At 36.1% G+C, this 16,632-nt stretch overlaps 1 protein-coding gene across 1 annotated transcript; it reads left to right on the top strand.

The window, feature by feature from the left end:
- Positions 1 to 6,037: 6,037 nt before the first annotated feature.
- Positions 6,038 to 6,323, top strand: RB195_004365 (uncharacterized protein; the record flags this gene model as incomplete). The annotated part of the gene is made up of 2 exons (XM_064182178.1): positions 6,038 to 6,078; positions 6,143 to 6,323. 2 exons carry the CDS (start codon positions 6,038 to 6,040, stop codon positions 6,321 to 6,323), a joined length of 222 nt encoding a protein of 73 aa, XP_064033445.1.
- Positions 6,324 to 16,632: the final 10,309 nt, after the last annotated feature.

The following is a 16,632-nucleotide window of genomic DNA, read 5'->3' as shown; positions in this document are numbered from 1 at the left end:
CATTTTTGTTTTCGATAAGTTATCTCTTATCGTTGCTGGTTCACTTTTTATTGGCGTAGTCTAAAGGTCACCACCAATGGAGGAATGATCGTATTCGTTCTACGGAAACTATACGATCCTGCATCCACGAAAAAATGACCACGTTGGTCAAAGAAATGATGGATGAGTCGCCTTTCCACAATCATAACATCCGTCAAAAATATCGAATATGAACGTTTAAACGAAAGCACCACCATGCACCATTGAACGCGGATTGTTTACAATGGTTGACGATGGTCAGCAGAGCGCAGCTTTAGTTGTGCTTCAGAAAAGAACCTACTCACAAAAAGGCGGTGTGACGAGCCGAAAACTGACGGAATCAAATAAAAACTGCTATGAAAAAACGTGCGAAGAAACCTTGTGAGCGCTTGCCGCAAGACGAAAAATTGTACTGGAAAAAAGATTACCTCATTCTAACACTCAAAAAAGATCTCCTTCAAAAAAAAAGAAGTCATTTGAGCATTACGAAACCAATCAGTTATTTGAATATTTCAAAGTGCCCCTAATTCAAAAGCTTAAATTTTCGAGCGACTTGAAATGTTGGAGGATTAAGCAATCAAGTTCTCAAAAATACATGGTGCACAATGATTTTCCGCACTATAAAAAATTAAAAGAATCTACAAAGAGGAAAAACTGCATATATTCCTAAAAAACATATGAAGTGTCATTTTATTCATGGAGTTTTAAGAAATTGTACCTGACAGATGGCGGTGGTCGTTGTTTCCTCCGAGCGTTACCGGAAGTTATTCATCACTTTTCGTTTTAGCTCAGGCGGAATGGCATTGACTTCCTACTGGATCATGTCCTTCAAATCCTCAGAGGATTGAGGACGACGTTTGAAAACATCCAGATGACCCGAAAGGAAAAAGGGCGTAACATGGACTCAAAACTGTTGACCGTCCAGGGCTCCCCTTAGAGAGATTAAACACCTGGGAAACGTTCCTCTTAACACTCTTAGCGAACGTAATACGCCTAAACCGCGAATCCCCGATGTTCACTGAATGATGCGTATAACCGGATCGAAATTACCTGAAGCACGGTACAGTTCCGTAACCGGCTGCGCTCGAAGCGGCGCGGTGGAGCGTTGTGGTTGGAATCGTGGTGAGACCATCGCTAACGGCAACGATTAGTGCTGCTAGCGAGAGTCCCTTTGAAAATAGCATGGACTAACCGGCTGAATAAGATCTAACCCAATCCTCCACTATAATTACAGTCCCCATATCGGCGCCTACAAATGTGAGAGATCGTTATGCTCCACCTTGTAAAAGTTACATTAATGCTCTGAATTAAAGGGAAAGTTTGTCATTGCGGCAGTGTTTAGTCATGCTCAGTGTGCGAAATTTCTGGAATCAATAATTCGGAGACAGTTCTTTCAAAGATGAAAAACACGGACTAAGTTCGAAATCGTTGCCCATTTGTATTTACACACTTGACTCATGTGGAGAAAAAGAGGAAGTCTTAACGAGGAGGTGCGCACACTCCCTATTTGAACTAGCAACAATGAACCACTTAATCACAAGAGAGAAACAAATGACGCGGATTCGAACCGCAAACTTGAAAAGAAAACTAAAAAAAAAGAGTTCTGGTAGGTGGTTCACGCAACGACGAAGTAGTCGAACGTACAGATCAATTCGATCAACTCTGGGTCCAACTTTTACGGTAAATCACGAGTCCAAATTACAGTCACACTACTATTTGTATGTGAGGAGACTCGCATAACCAGAATATTCCTAATCATAAAAGGAATGCATTTAACTGGCACAATAACACAACTCAAGTGGGATCGTCGGAGTGATTGTATCGATTTTCCCCTTCCTTTTGATCCCTAGCAATGTGAGATTAAAAGTGTTCACAACTAAAAAGATATGAAGATAAATATAAGATAAAAAGAAAGACGAAGATATAAATGTCTTCGCTAAAGTGAACGTTACGAGCGTTAAGAGATTTACATTTCGGAGGTAGGGTAACATTTAGTTGGGGTAGATCATAGATCCTCAAAGAGTAATGCTCTGGCCTTCGGGGGCCGAGTGATTTGATTATTTCTCGAAGTAAATATTCGGAGTAAATATTTTCTCCCACAACTAAATTCTCTCTCAGAGCTGAGAATTCATTGGGATTTTCCAAAATTCTGCAAACATATTCTGGCTGGGGCGAGTGATATGTTCAAGTGACATGGGATGCAAAAGAATGTCACATGTAAAGTTTTTCTTTCTTTCTTTTTTGAATGTTTGGGGAGTGTCTGCATTTGCACAATCAACATCTCAGTGATCGTATTACGTGTGCATAAGCTTTTGATTAAAATCACATCGTATCAAAATGTTTTTCAAACAAATCGACATTGTTTTGCTGTCGCACTCACCTTAAAAATGTAAACACAGTCATGGCGTACCATCCATACTTCAACTTCCCTTCCAAACAATCCCAGAATGCGGAAAATGGTCTCCTAACGGGCTGCTAAGGTGATTTTCAGCGATTTCCTAGAGTTTCTGAGTCAGAAAACCTGTTTCAGTCCTTTGTCGGGATTCACACATCACCGGTTCTATTTGCACAAAGTGCAGAATCGCAGTATATTTGTATAAACTGTACTAATCAATAAACAAAATACCAAAAACAGTGGGAATCAGATTTCAGCTGCTAGTTGCTTTCGTTTTTCGAATAAAATTCTTCGCTTTCGCATCAGGTGACAAGATGGTCAGAGCGCAGAGAAGAAAAGTCAGAGAGAAGACGCAGCGCTTGTTTATTGCAAAGTTCGGACGGCGACAGAAAATTGGGGCAATGCGGGGCTTTCAAAGTGGGACTCACATCCCGTACATCAGTTTTCATTTACTAGGTATTTCTAGAATTTCTGGAATTTTCTCCGGTCACATATGTGAATCTCCTTAGCTCTTGTTGTTGTCTAGTGTTCTTAGTGAATACAAAACACCAATTGACAATTGTTGTTTGTTAGAAGGTAGGACGGTACGATGGTCTGTAATTATCTATGACCTATGTACGTACCGTATCGTATCGTAGATGATAACGAGCGAACGTAACGCAATCGGTTGCGGCGAATTAGTGAGTGAGTGATGACGAGTGATGAACTCGACAGAGGTCGTCGTTGGACACCGACATATTTTCCGTCACCGCGGATGACTCATCATCGTTTAGCGATCATTTCAGTGATCCGTTTTGACAATAGATGAGAGGGAATTTCCTCAAGGATTCATTTCCTGTCTCCTTTCCTGTTTCCTCATGCCGGATGTGTGAGTAATTATGCGTTTTAGTTAGACAATTACGTTCCTTCGCGTTCCTTCCTACTTCTATGCTTTCTTAGTGAGTTTGCTGAGTTTTTCTTACAAGTTGAGTCTTATTTATGTTGTTGTTTTTTTTCTTTTCTGAGTTTTCTGGATAACAATAGTAGAATCTTTACATTGATATTTTTATAAATTTAAATTACACAACTCAACATTCTTTCTCACTTCTGTGTGTGTCTTTCTTTTCCTTTTTTTTTCTCTTTTTCTTACAAAGTAAGTCCTATTTATGTTGGTTCTGTCCCATTCATTTAGTTTTTCTGTTAACATCAAATCATTTACACGTTCTTTTTATATCTATATTTCTAAACTACCTGATTTCTCCGCGCTTTTTGCGTGTTCTAATTAGAGCACATCATCCATCGTTTTTTTTCATACAAATCGTGTTAAATTTAAAGTTGTCGTTCTTGAGTTTTTTTCTGGATAACGAGAGTGAAATCAAATTATCTCTACGTCCTAGTTACATCTCCGAGCGGTGATTTTTAGCTACACATTGTCCCGATTTCTTCGCGCCTGTTGCATGTTCTAACTGGAGCGCATTATTCATAATCGTTTCCATTCCTATTCCCTTTCTTATTATTGCTGTTCTTAACGTATTTTCAAGTGGTTTTGTGACTCAGCCGTGTTGGATTCGTGTTAGACTATGAATGTTCTTTATAAGAGAGACAATTTCGCTGTAAAAATAGCGAAAGTTAAGTGTTTTGCGCTAGTTTTGTAACTTTTCTTTAGTGATAATGATACTAATCAATCAGAAATCGCCTACAGTAATGTGAATTTCGGTCATTTCTAGGTGCCTGACTCAGCAATATTATTTTTTATAATCGTGGAACAATTCGGGCGTGCATAATATTTGGAAGGTGTTTCATCCATACCCCGCACGACCCCTTCAGCTTCTTCGCTCTTCTTCCAGAACGTTCGTGTTTATTTCCATGTACAATGTCCGGTTTCAACCGGAAATCGTGTAATTTTCACAATTTTGACATATAATCATCATAAATTGAATAATTTCGTCAATTTGCGCCTGTTCATCAACATTTCAATGGTTAAAACATCTGTTGACTACTTCTCGAAGAGTTCTGAGAAGTTGGAAATAAATTTTTATGATTTTCTTTTCGTGAGAGATTTACTTGTTGTCTTTTTATTTCCTCTTTATTCCCACTCTTTTATGCTCTCGTTACATTAATCGTCGCTACTCGATAAAAGGCGTGGGAGAAAAGTTTATTTCTTTCTACTCGGGAGTAATCGTTATAATTGTACAGTAATGTGTTTCTCATAGAGTCACCTTTATTTGTTTATTTGTTCGATTACAGTTACTCCTTCCTAATTGTCGTATGAGTTTTCGACTAATCCCCTTCTTAAAACTATTTAACTATTTAAAACTAATTATTTAAAATTCTAATTATTCTGTTAAAAACTAATTCTAATCACATTAATCCTTAATATACGGTGTTTCTGTGAAAGCAAGGAACATTTCTAACCGACTTACGTGCGATTTTTGGACGTTCTGGAGACAGACGGATCGAGGTCATGGAGATATGTGTCCTAAGTTCACTCTGAGAGCCGATGGACTGTAACATGCGCTTCAAATCCTTCATGTCACTAAGCCTATCATGCCTATCAGAGATTTTCCATCAAAGACCGTCGGCATGGATTCGAATAATATAGTAATTTAACTTAGAATCCTTAGAACTCGGTGTTTCTGGCTGAATGGTATGTTTTTTCCTGCTTTTCACTTTGGCTCCTCTGCTGTCGAAGGTGAGCCCTATCGGGTGACATTCGACCAGCTTATGTTCGCCTTCGTCTTATCGCAGAAAATCTCGAAGGGAGCGCCGAATGCAGCTCACTCAGTCGTGAACTACTTTTCATCGCATTTACAGAAACGTCGATGTCGATTACAGAAATGAACACGAAACGAAAAAAAAAACTACTGTAGATCTCTATTTCCTCCTGTAGATTAATAAGTTCATGACCTGCGTCGAAATTTATTTGTTTTTATATTTTATTATTTTTTTATTTTCAATTTTTTTTTCTGGTCAGCTGCATCTGAAAACTAATATTTTTCAGTAATGTTGTGGTTCTATCATTCCTAATCAGTTTCTCGGAGTAATCAGAGGCTAGAGTAGCTACGCCAATTTTCAAAGATTTGTTTCTTAATTTCATTTCTTTCAGAATTATTGCAATTGTGAATTGTTCTTCCTTCCATTAGTCATCTTTTGAATAAGTAAAAGAACCTATGTAAATGTGAAGCCTCGGAATTTTTTCAAACTATTTATAGCTGCTTTTTATTCATTGTTATTTATTTGTGCAGTTCATGAAGAATAAAAGAACAGAGAGAGGGAGAGGAATGACCATTTTATGGCTATGCATTTATGTCTCTTCACCTGAACATTTATTCATTGAATGTTCTCTCTGCTCGTTTATTGCGCAGAAAAAGTGCAAAGAATTTATTTGTTCCAGTTGGGTACCCTCTAATTTCTTTTTATTTCTTTCCGCTTCCTTTATGCATTTTCTCTTTCTATTTCCTATTCTTCTGCAAAAAATAAATATCGCAGAGTTTGTTTACTCCAATAAGTGCACAAATAACGCTATTTCTAATCAAGAAGATCCAACCAATTTTAGCTAAATTAGAGAAAAAAATATGAGAAAATGTATGAAAAACTTATTTGACATTCATTTAAGCATTATGATACCGTAAACTCCTAGTAACTATGCACGTGCACGAACTGTGTTCATTTCTTACTGTACTTCGGTAAGTTTGCCATTAATTACAACGAAGAAATCGTCAATGAGTTTTTTTTTTCAACCATTTATAGCCATTTGCTGGTCAATTCTGCATTTGGGATTATGCAAAAAAAGAAGCACGAGAGCCTGGAACGACTCTGGTGGAAGCTTTTCCTTCCGAATCGATTGCTGGCAGCAATTCCACCACGTCCTATTTTACGTTATCAAAACACACAATTCCCATTGGAAACATTATCTTCTGGTCACCCTTAATTTTTCGTTTTCTCCTTCAGTTCGGTTGCAATCACGGATACTCTCCAATAAAGTTATTTATAATGATAAATAATAATTAGAAATAATAATACGTTAATGATGATGTATTTATTCGATTTAATTTATTTGTTTATGTATAAAATGACCGAAAAAAATAGATATATAGATAAATAGTAGATAATAGTAGTGTAGTAGATAGTATATCCATAAATATAATAAATATATATATATATACATATATGACATAGAAAATCTTATCCAAATGTCGTGACTCTCTCGTTTTCATGCCAGACGGACTCGGGATAAATGGTCATTGGATGGTGTAAGATGATTGTACAAGTAGAGGAATGGAATGTGCTGTTTTGTCAGCGGTCCTTGCGCAGGACCTCGAATATCAAAAACTATCAAACATTAAAAAAAAACATATCATAAAGAATACAATTATGAGACTTGGTTGGTAAGTAGTAAAAATCAATGAATCGATAGATATGTAACCACAAAACCTAGCCTCAAAGCTAAAATCCTATGATGTGTAAAAATCTGTCTCGTGTTTTTTTTTCGGTCATAGATTCTCTCTCTTTCCCTTTTTGGGTTTTTTTATTCCATGAAAATGTTGAGTTTTCCATTCCAGAGGTTTCAATAACAAAGGATAAAGAATAGTTCTCTCTAGCGTTGAAAATCCGCTTGGGATGCGCCACCACGTTCACTTCAATTCAGAATTATTTGAGGATTTTTTTTAAACTAGCTTATACGGTGACTTGCAGAGGTTGGCCAATGTGTCGAGTCAGTGTTTTATCTTTCCAAACAAGTCTGGTACCAGTTTATCGATCAAGGCTTGGTTGGCGCTAGCGAGGATTTGAACCTTCGATAGATCATGCAAACAGCGGAACCTCTTACCGACTGCGCTATACCCGCTCCGGATTTATAAGACGAATCGATTTTTCCGGCTATTTTGGCTCGCTTGGTTAATTTCTATGTTGTAATAGGCCGAGAATCACTCCTCGAAAGATATATGTGTTTTGATTTCGAACAAAACATTGTCTACGCTGGCTTTGCTCGATTTATTTACAGAATGGTATCGAATCCTCAAGAGGATGCATCACCATTATTCATGATCGGGGATTTTCCGAAAATTAGAAATATTACGTCTTTTTAAAATGTAATAACAATAAAATCTACCTGATTCTATTTGAATTTATTTTGTTTTTGAATGTTTATTTTTGAATATTTTTGAATTTTTATTTGATTTAATTTCATTTTATTTTATTTAAATTCATTTTTTTAAATATATTATTATTTTAATTTTGAATATTTATCAAATATTGTATTATACTACATTATACTACACTATATTGTATTTTACGTATTAATATTATTATATAGTATTAATATTTGAGTGTTTGAAAGGAAAACGGTTACATGCTTAGATTCTGCAAGTTTTGTTGACCTTGGAGTTTTTTACACCGCGTTGGCCTTCTTTTCTACAGGATTTCGGTAACACTTATCCAGCGAAAGACTAATCCACACCATCTTTGTGCATTTTTATTCGCGATGTGTTCCTGAGAACGAGCGTAATGTTTGTTCCAAAAGAAATTCTTCCTCGAGCTCGAAACAGCTGTATCCCTCGGTTTTTCTCCGTTACCTAATATTTTCCGAGTGCTAGTACTAGTTCGGTTGAGAATCACTCATCGCAATATTGGATGATAGTTGCGCTAAAAACTTGTTTCACTTGAATGACTCACCTTTACAAAGTCGATGTCTAACATCGACGATTTCTCTCCTCCATCGTCCTGAAAAATGCACTTTATTGCCGCGCATCGTGTGTTCTATCACTTCTTTTCTTATTGCAGCTATTAGCGACCGAGGACGATTCGCTTCTTGCGATGAAATAAGCGGTGAGTTCAAATCCCACCTCGCTAGGACGGATGAGTCATACTGTGCGGAACGCCGAGCGTGAATGTGAATGCGTGTGGTGTTTGTGGTCAGACGTACGGGCGTGATCATTCTTCACGTTTTCTGCGCCGTCAATTCAATTCGTCAGTCGCTCGCGCGACGAACCACGCTGAATATAAAACCACTCTTAAGGGCCTTCACTTATCGACTCAACTCGGAGCTCAACCGAATCTGAGTTCCGCGCCATGTTACTGTCCCATGTTCTTTGTCTTTTTTTTCATCCGTGTCTTTTTCACATCATACCTCTATTCAAATAGAAATCTCACTTCTTCCCTAAGATTATCTAGTTTCTGGAAGTTCTTCTATTTTCTTTTTGTATTATCCTGACAAAAATGTTGTTCAGATAAAGTTTTTAGATTTTTATGTTTGTATGTAATCTACTATTCTCTACTTTAGTTTTACTACATACATATTTTCCATCTATCAAATTTCTTTACTTTTCCTCTTTCTACTTAGTTGTTGGGTCGGAATTTTTCGTGAGAATTTTTCTTCTCATTTCCAGAAGTCTATTATTTCCTGGTCATAGTAAATTTGAAGGAGTTTTTTTCCTTTCTGCTGCAATTTGCCGCAGTTTTCCTAGCTTTTTCGTGTCAATTTCAGTATTTTTTTTTAGCAAAACCAACTATCTTGTTTTTCTTTTTTTTTCTTTTTCTTCTTCTTCTTCAGGATATCATCCTCGCAGAACTACGAGAAACCTCACGTTTCCGGCAAAAATTGGGATCATAATCAAAATTTGACTGTGTTTTCTCATCGTGGTGCATATATTGCTAAAGTGATGTTACCTAAAGAATTAAAATTTCTCAGAAAAAGAAGACTGACTTGAAAAATAAACTACCACCATCGATTGAGAAGTGAAGGTGGACAGAACATTGACCTCTTTCAGTTCTATCCGCGTTTCTTCTCAAATTTTCTCGGCGTGTGGTTGTCTAAAATTTGCGGAGACCTTAAAATAGGAGCCGTTCTACGTCAGGATTGGTCTTTACTGTGTTCTGGCAATTTTTTTTTTGAAAGAAACTTTGGAGTAATCTTCTTCTTTTCCCATCTTTCATTAAATTTACTGTTGACGGTTCCGCTTCAGTTTGTTACTCTTCACTTCCCGCCGGACGAAAAATGAAAATTGTTTACTTTTTTACCTTTTGCACCAGAAACTACGCATTTTCTACGTTCAGAAATTAGTGATTAAGTGAACACGCTAATCTTTTTAGGCACGAGTTTTGGGAATCGATAGAAATTTCGAAAAAGTAGCAGATTCTTTGCAGATTCTTCTTCTTTTTAAGCTTTTCTTTCGCTATTTCAATCGCCATCAACAAAAACAATCATTCTTATGTTTAGTATTTAGTGATTAAATGAACATCCTAATATTTGTAAGGTTTTGGAAAATCAACGGAACTTTCAGAGGAGAAGCACATTGCTTGCAGACTCTTCTTCAGAAGCTTTTTTCGCTATTTCAATCGCGATCAACAATGAGATAACATCCTGCTGGCTCCCGAACTCATCAATCTTGCTATGTAAACGAAGAACACTGTCTTATGTAAATTAGTCTTCAGGGAAATTTCGTGAATTAAACGGATCATGTTTGATAGGACTTGTTTCACTTTCTTTGTTTGTATATTCCTTTAGTAGGCAGAGTATACAGAGTTATAAACAATAAATAGTAGTAATTATGATAGTAATAATTTCAAATATTTATAATTAATAATTGAAAAGTTTGCACTCCAAACATAAGACTTTTTTCTTTTCCAAAAGCAAAAATTTGGTTTTTTTTTTCTTGAAACATATTATTTATTCATTTCATTTATCCTCTATTTTCGATTACTGTCTTGCTTTTATTGTACAGTCTCGCCACTGATAGCAACAAAAACTTCTTTCCTCAAAGGGAGGGTGAAAATAGTACGGCATTATTTAAATCACTTATAAATACATGGGCCACGGCACGTTGTGAAAATACATAGCTAACGACGAATGGTTTCAAAATGCTCATTTTAAACACGCTCGTCGTAAAATTTAGTCTTTTTTCCGAGTGAAAGAGGAGAAAAATGTGAGGATTTTTCGCTAAGGATATGTAATTCTCCTGTATTCTCCGATCGACAGTTATCAACAGAAATCCCTAGTGATTTCGGCGTACTTTCCTTTCTCTAATGAAATTGTTTTTTTTTTCGGGATTAGCGCTCATTTCGACTGTGAAACGCTATCGTAAGAATAATGGTGTTCTCAAAATTGTAACGTAGGTCTTACATCAATCCCCGCACTTAAATTCTTCGAATATAAAATGTCATGTCTCTGGAATTCTACTAAATCCTACATACTCGAGTTGTTCAAAGTCGTTCGGACGAGATTTAGTGTTGCGTTATCCGTACGAGATGCTCTTAATCCTTACTTTCCTTCTACCTAAGTCTTGTATTTATATGTATATGAATTTTTAACCACTTCTCCGTCAATTTCTTCTCATCGGCGATCCAATTCAGTTCCATTCAGTGCCATCGCCTGATTAGTAGACGTTTAATTGCTTCAAAAAAGTGGTAGGTCATGGATATACTAGTCTCCGACTAGTAGTACCATATTGGCACTGAATTTCGTGTAAAATTATTGTTGTTATCATTTCTACGAGGTTATTCACTCTCTACGCATATTCATCCATGATGTATGTATGGCTCGAATGTATGCATGTCATTGTATGTTAGTCAGCTCCAATGACCATTACAATTGTAGCAAGAGAATGGAAGTGCCACGAATTTTTGTCTGATTTTATCGGTTATTCAGAATTTCTTCGAACTTTTTTTCTTGTGATAGTTTTGTTCTAGATATCCTTGGTACTAGTATCTATTTACAATATCTGGAACCATTTCCTTTATTTTTATACGGTACCTTGAGAACATCAACCGAAAAATGCATGAAGCTGAAGCCGACCGTCGTTTCCTCGATAATGTATGTTGATGTCATTGCAGTGGAAGCGAACCTCAGAGTCTCGGACCAGTGAGGAACTGAAGATGTCGCTAAGAACGTTCCTCTTAGGCCCTTTTTAGGCTCTCTGATCTGCCGCAAATATCCACAGAATATCGAAAACTTCTTTTTTTTCTCTTTATTATTATTATTTTTATTTTTTTTAATTCATTTTTTCAGCTACATCCAAGCTACATGTTTTGAATTTTTAAAATCTATATGAAACTGCTTATACGATAATATAATGTAATATAATATTATATATATATATAACATAAAGTGAAAACAAATTGACAAGGTAGAGATTCTTCATATATAATGCGAATAACCCAATAGGAAATATATTAGTGACTAAACTTTCATGGGAAAGAAAATACAATGTAATAATATTATATATACAATACAGATATAATAATAGAATAAAATAAAATATTCTCCTGGACGGATAAACAGTAACTATTGAAATTGGGGTTTTAAAAACAATGTTCATTTATTTAGAGTCAAAAAATGGAAGTCAGAGTGGGTTGTGCAATTCGCTGTGGTTTCTTTCCTTTTCCTGTTCTTCAAATTCCTCACTCTCATAAACTAAGCTGAGCAGTGGTTGTGAAGTTCTGGTACCTTAGCGATCTTTTAAAAAATCTAGTATTTAATTTGTTGTACCTTTCAAAAAAGTGTTGTAGATCACACATCGATCTCACTTTTCCTTTCCTTTCCTCCTTTCAGAAATTTAGTACAAAAATTAATTTTATGGTTTTGAGGTAATAAGTTCCACTTCGAGAGAGCAGAAGTAAAATTAATAAAGTAAAAATAAAATTTAATAGAATTCTTAAAGTTTAATAAATTAAAATAAAATTTCTAGAGAGTAGAGTGAAATTAATAAACAAATCTGCAATCGATGGATTTTTGTGACGAATTTGTGAGTGTGAAACAGCGTTTATAGTTAATTTTCTCCGAAATTTCCCACTCTCTTCTCAGTTAACCTTTGTATTCTACAAATTGGCTAAAAAGTAGCTTTCCTTGTTCCTTTTTCCATCTAATGCGTACTGTTACCTTATGGATTTCTGGCAAGAAATGTCTTTGCTGCTGTCTCTTTGCTCCGATAATTTTTTGTCCGATAGAAATGTGGTTACGGTAAGATTTTTACTCAATAATTACCACCACTGCAAGGTGAAATAGAACATTTGGTCGGAAAATCTGACGAGAAAATAATTTCTCATTAATGGATTTTAAAAAAAGTGACAAGATGAAATCAACAAATTATAATCTTTTCTAAATATTTGAAGGCAATGGTTCACTTGAAAAATTTTCTTGAGGCGATTGTTTTCTGGGGTTAATGGAGTGAAGAGTAAACTTTTCAATATCACTCTCTTATATTTGACATAGGAGTATTTAATATGTTATTAGATCATATTTTTTCTATATTGCTTCTTTATTGAAAAAGTAGTGAAGTTATTCTTTCTATTAACATTTGTCCGCTCGATATTTACCGACCGTACACTACAGAAACTGTAGAGTTTGAGAAAAAGTGACTGAGCTGAGCTCAACGCGCTTATCGTTGTCGTGGTTCATTCATGGATGTTGAAAAGGTTAAAGGTCGCATATCACGAAATTCACGTTGTTAATATCTGTCCACGAATAGATAAGGGTAAAGGTCAGTAAGGTGCTACGGTAGTTCACGTGACATTCAGCGTAATCACGCTCAACCCCGCGTAGTAATCCAGAAAAAGGCGTGAGAAACCGTTTCGATTACATCGACCCCCTGCGATGGAACGACACGATTCATGGCAACGCCTACTTTACGAATATTTAACTATATATTCACATTTTTCGCATTTTGTTTGCACCAAATGTCGTATGCCCCTGAGGCACAATTATTTCGGACCATGGTCCCCTAATTTGAAGCTCAAACCGTAGTCGTAGTCGGATATCTTCCTCAAGGCACAATTAGTTCAAACTGATTTGATTATTAATTATTAATTATTATTATTTTAGAATTATTTCAGACTGACCTGATTTGTAGCCGTTGGTAATTTAGAAAATAAGTGTTTTTGTAAAAGTCTTTCTAAGTTCAAAATAAGCTAGATAAATAGATCTCGTCATTTTGAATCGAACGATGTATATTTCTTATGATACAGAATAAAATGAATCAAGTTACGAAGAAAAAGGTGAGAAAAAGCGAGTGTTGCACTTTTTTTGCTTCCTGGCGAAGAATTACTGTAGTTACTGTAGAACGGGAGAAATTCCGTCGTCATCGCCGTTGGAACGTCTCCAATCGAACTGGTGTAACTCAAACAAAGGCAGAAGTTCCCCACAATCTGCGCAATCGCATTGGCATTGTATGTAATGTGAACTTGTGAACTGCCATTGTTCTCCCGCCTGTAATAAGTTGTATCGTTGGGCGCGTCGTCGGAACGAGTTCTGGTTTACACATCTTTTTTTCTGGTGTAGTAGTGGGAAATGACCGTGATCACGCTCATATTCGTGAACTACTATGCTCTAAGCTTATCTATTCGTGCTGAGATACCAACATCGTTACGGTAAACGTGGTTACGGTGTTTTTAACTAACCGTTTTCGCATTTCCGAAGAAATTCTCAAAGAGTTCTTTTCGTTTGCTTCTAATTCCACATAATATTTCGGAAAAGCATTCAGATTTGTTGGTATATGAGCCACTCTCCTGAATTTTCCTACACTTTGTGCGATTACCGTTTAAGAGCAAGGAAATCTCGAAAATCTTTCGGAAATGTATTCTTGCCTAGCTCGATTTATCTGAGAGAGATGTTCGAGATAAAATTCCACGAATTAAGACTTTTAGAAAGCGCCGGAGAACGAGCGGGTTCCATAAGAGCCAGTGGAAGTAATCAATAATAAATCTGGAAAAAATTCTACTTCTTTCCAGTGTTGTTGCCAAATACCGATGGGACATAAAATTAATGGAAGAGATCTCAAAAATTTCTAGAACTTTCAAATAGAAAACTGCCTGCAATGTCTACTAGTAAAATAATATTGAATAATTAACAACTATCGATTATTATCAATTACCATTCAAAACTCCAGCTGAATAGTAATAAGAACTTCTTTGTTTTTGATCTACTCTTAAGGGAAATAAATCAGCGTTATCCTGAAGTTAACTGGAAGCAGTTCTGCTTAAATATGGATGAAAGTAATCAAAGCATGGACGCTTTCCAGCTGTTTCCGAACAGCAGGTGGTTCGATCGCTATTCGACTGATATTGAATTGCATTCTGGATGTGAATGCATGTGTTGGTATTGGTTAGAGTGTATATTAGTAGTTTACTAGCTACAATACGTTGTGGAATATATAACTAAGCTGAATTTCTTCCAGTTTTTTCCCCTTCTCCCTAATTTATTGCAAGCACCCACCCAGTCGGTTTTGACGAATTGACAGCCAGCTGTCAGTCATGATCGGCGAATATTACCCCCGTAATTAGTTTAGAGAAGCCCTCAGAAGTCAAGTGTGTTGATTAAGTGTGACTCGAAGGAGGCGATCGACTGTTTGATCTTTTTCCGGCTCTTTGCCCTACTTATGCGGAGATATCCGCGCGGCTCTCCTTAACCCTTCACCACCACCACCAACACCACCGTCCATCGATCCTATCTCAATTAGATATCGATTAATCCCGGTTCTCGGGTGTTTTTCGGCCTCTTTTCAGAAAAAAAGATGTCGCATTCTTGAGAACTCTTCCGTTCCCCTCTTCAACGACAGTTAGTCATATGATTGGAGTTCGCCTCCGATGTTGTAAGGTCCACTGAATCGATAATCACTCCCTCTTCAAGGTCGGTGGTGGTGGTGGTCGGTGAGAGGCTGTTCCGGCTTCTCATTTCGAACTCTCCGCCAAAATTGTGACGTAGTAATCTTTTTTCTACTAATCTGAGAATAATGTTTCGTGAAAATTGATTTTCTGGAGAACTGTAGAGACGGCTATTAGAGATAATTGTTAGGTTCAGGTGTCGATAATTGCTGAGCGCTGGATCATTACTTAACAAGACAATTTGTTGCTCTTTTAGGTCATCTCGTGCTACCCTACAGGTCATTTCTTACTTCTTTTCTTATATCTCTTTATTTCATTGTTACACCTGTATCCTCGAAGTCCTGTCTCACAACACTCAGTTTCCTTAACCCTTTTATCTTTCTGTTCTTCTTTTTTATTCTTATTCGTATTTCCTAAAATTTCTTCATCTTTCCCGTTCTCCGGTTTTTCTAACTAATTTTTTCAAAGATTTACTGGATATTTGGTGATTTTGGATGATCGAAAGTAATAAATGAAAATAATGGATCATAAAAACATGAAAAAAAATAGAACAAGGAAAAGCAAAAAAAAAGAACATAATAATGAAACATATATGCTTATAATGAGTGTAGAAATTTCAAAGAAATGAAAATTTTCATTATTTGATGTAATTTTTTGAAAGATAACTCTGAATGAATGAAGATTTAAAGTCACATTCCCGTCAAAACGGCTTCAATTGTCATGGAATTACTTGAGCGGTTGTACACTCACTTTTCCCTAAATGTCTCTGAACAATGGAATTAAAAAAAACCAGTAGTATGCTCAGTAGTCCATGAAGAGAGCAGACGATGACGGAGAATCAGATCCTTGAGAGCAGAAACAGATTTTAATTCTAAATTTACAGCGGTAGAAGCTAATTTTTTGGAATTTCTGGTTGAATAAGGTGTATTCTTTTTCTGCAACAGATGTCACAGATGTCTACATCAGATTTTGATGTCAACATTTATTTTAACATTTATTTTAGAATAGTTAAGCTTTAGCAATTTTGGAGCGAATGAAAGCTTTTGTTTTGTCTTGCTTTTGTCCTTTTCTTACATATTTTTTCAGCCTTTTTCCGGTCCTAACGAAGAGGATTTTCTTTCGCCGTTTTTGTTACTTATTTCTCCGTATTTTGCCGTTTTTCTCCGTTTCAGGTGTTTTGATTGCTTGTATCTTTTTCATCTATATATTTCTAGGTTATGTAAGTCTCTTTTGAAAATCGTCCAGAAATTTCACGGTCTAGTTCCTTTCTATATCCCCATTTCTCTGCAAAATTTTGCTAACACGTGGTGAATTCTTTTTTTTTTTTTTGCTGCTTTTCAAAACGATTGTCTAATTCTGTTAGATTGAATGACCGTTCCATTAAATACCGAAAACGTCAATGTCAATTGGAAGCAATTATACGTACCCGCTGACAGGTTTGGGATTTTTTGACCACCCAAAAAGTAATCGATATTTCGGGATGCGCGTGCATTCACGAGTCTTTCTGTTTACTTTATCTACCCACACATTTTCTAATATATTCTAATCGTCTTCCTATAGATACATCAATAATGCCTTCTTAATTCTTAATCATCATTAATCTCTTCTTAATTCGTCCCCTATGTACCTCTACTTCTATGAATTTG

The sequence above is a fragment of the Necator americanus genome, chromosome I (genome assembly GCF_031761385.1).
Source record: "Necator americanus strain Aroian chromosome I, whole genome shotgun sequence".
In the NCBI taxonomy this organism is placed as follows: domain Eukaryota; kingdom Metazoa; phylum Nematoda; class Chromadorea; order Rhabditida; family Ancylostomatidae; genus Necator; species Necator americanus.
The sequence above is the reverse complement of the archived record's forward strand: the minus strand, read 5'-3'. Positions and strand labels throughout refer to the sequence as shown.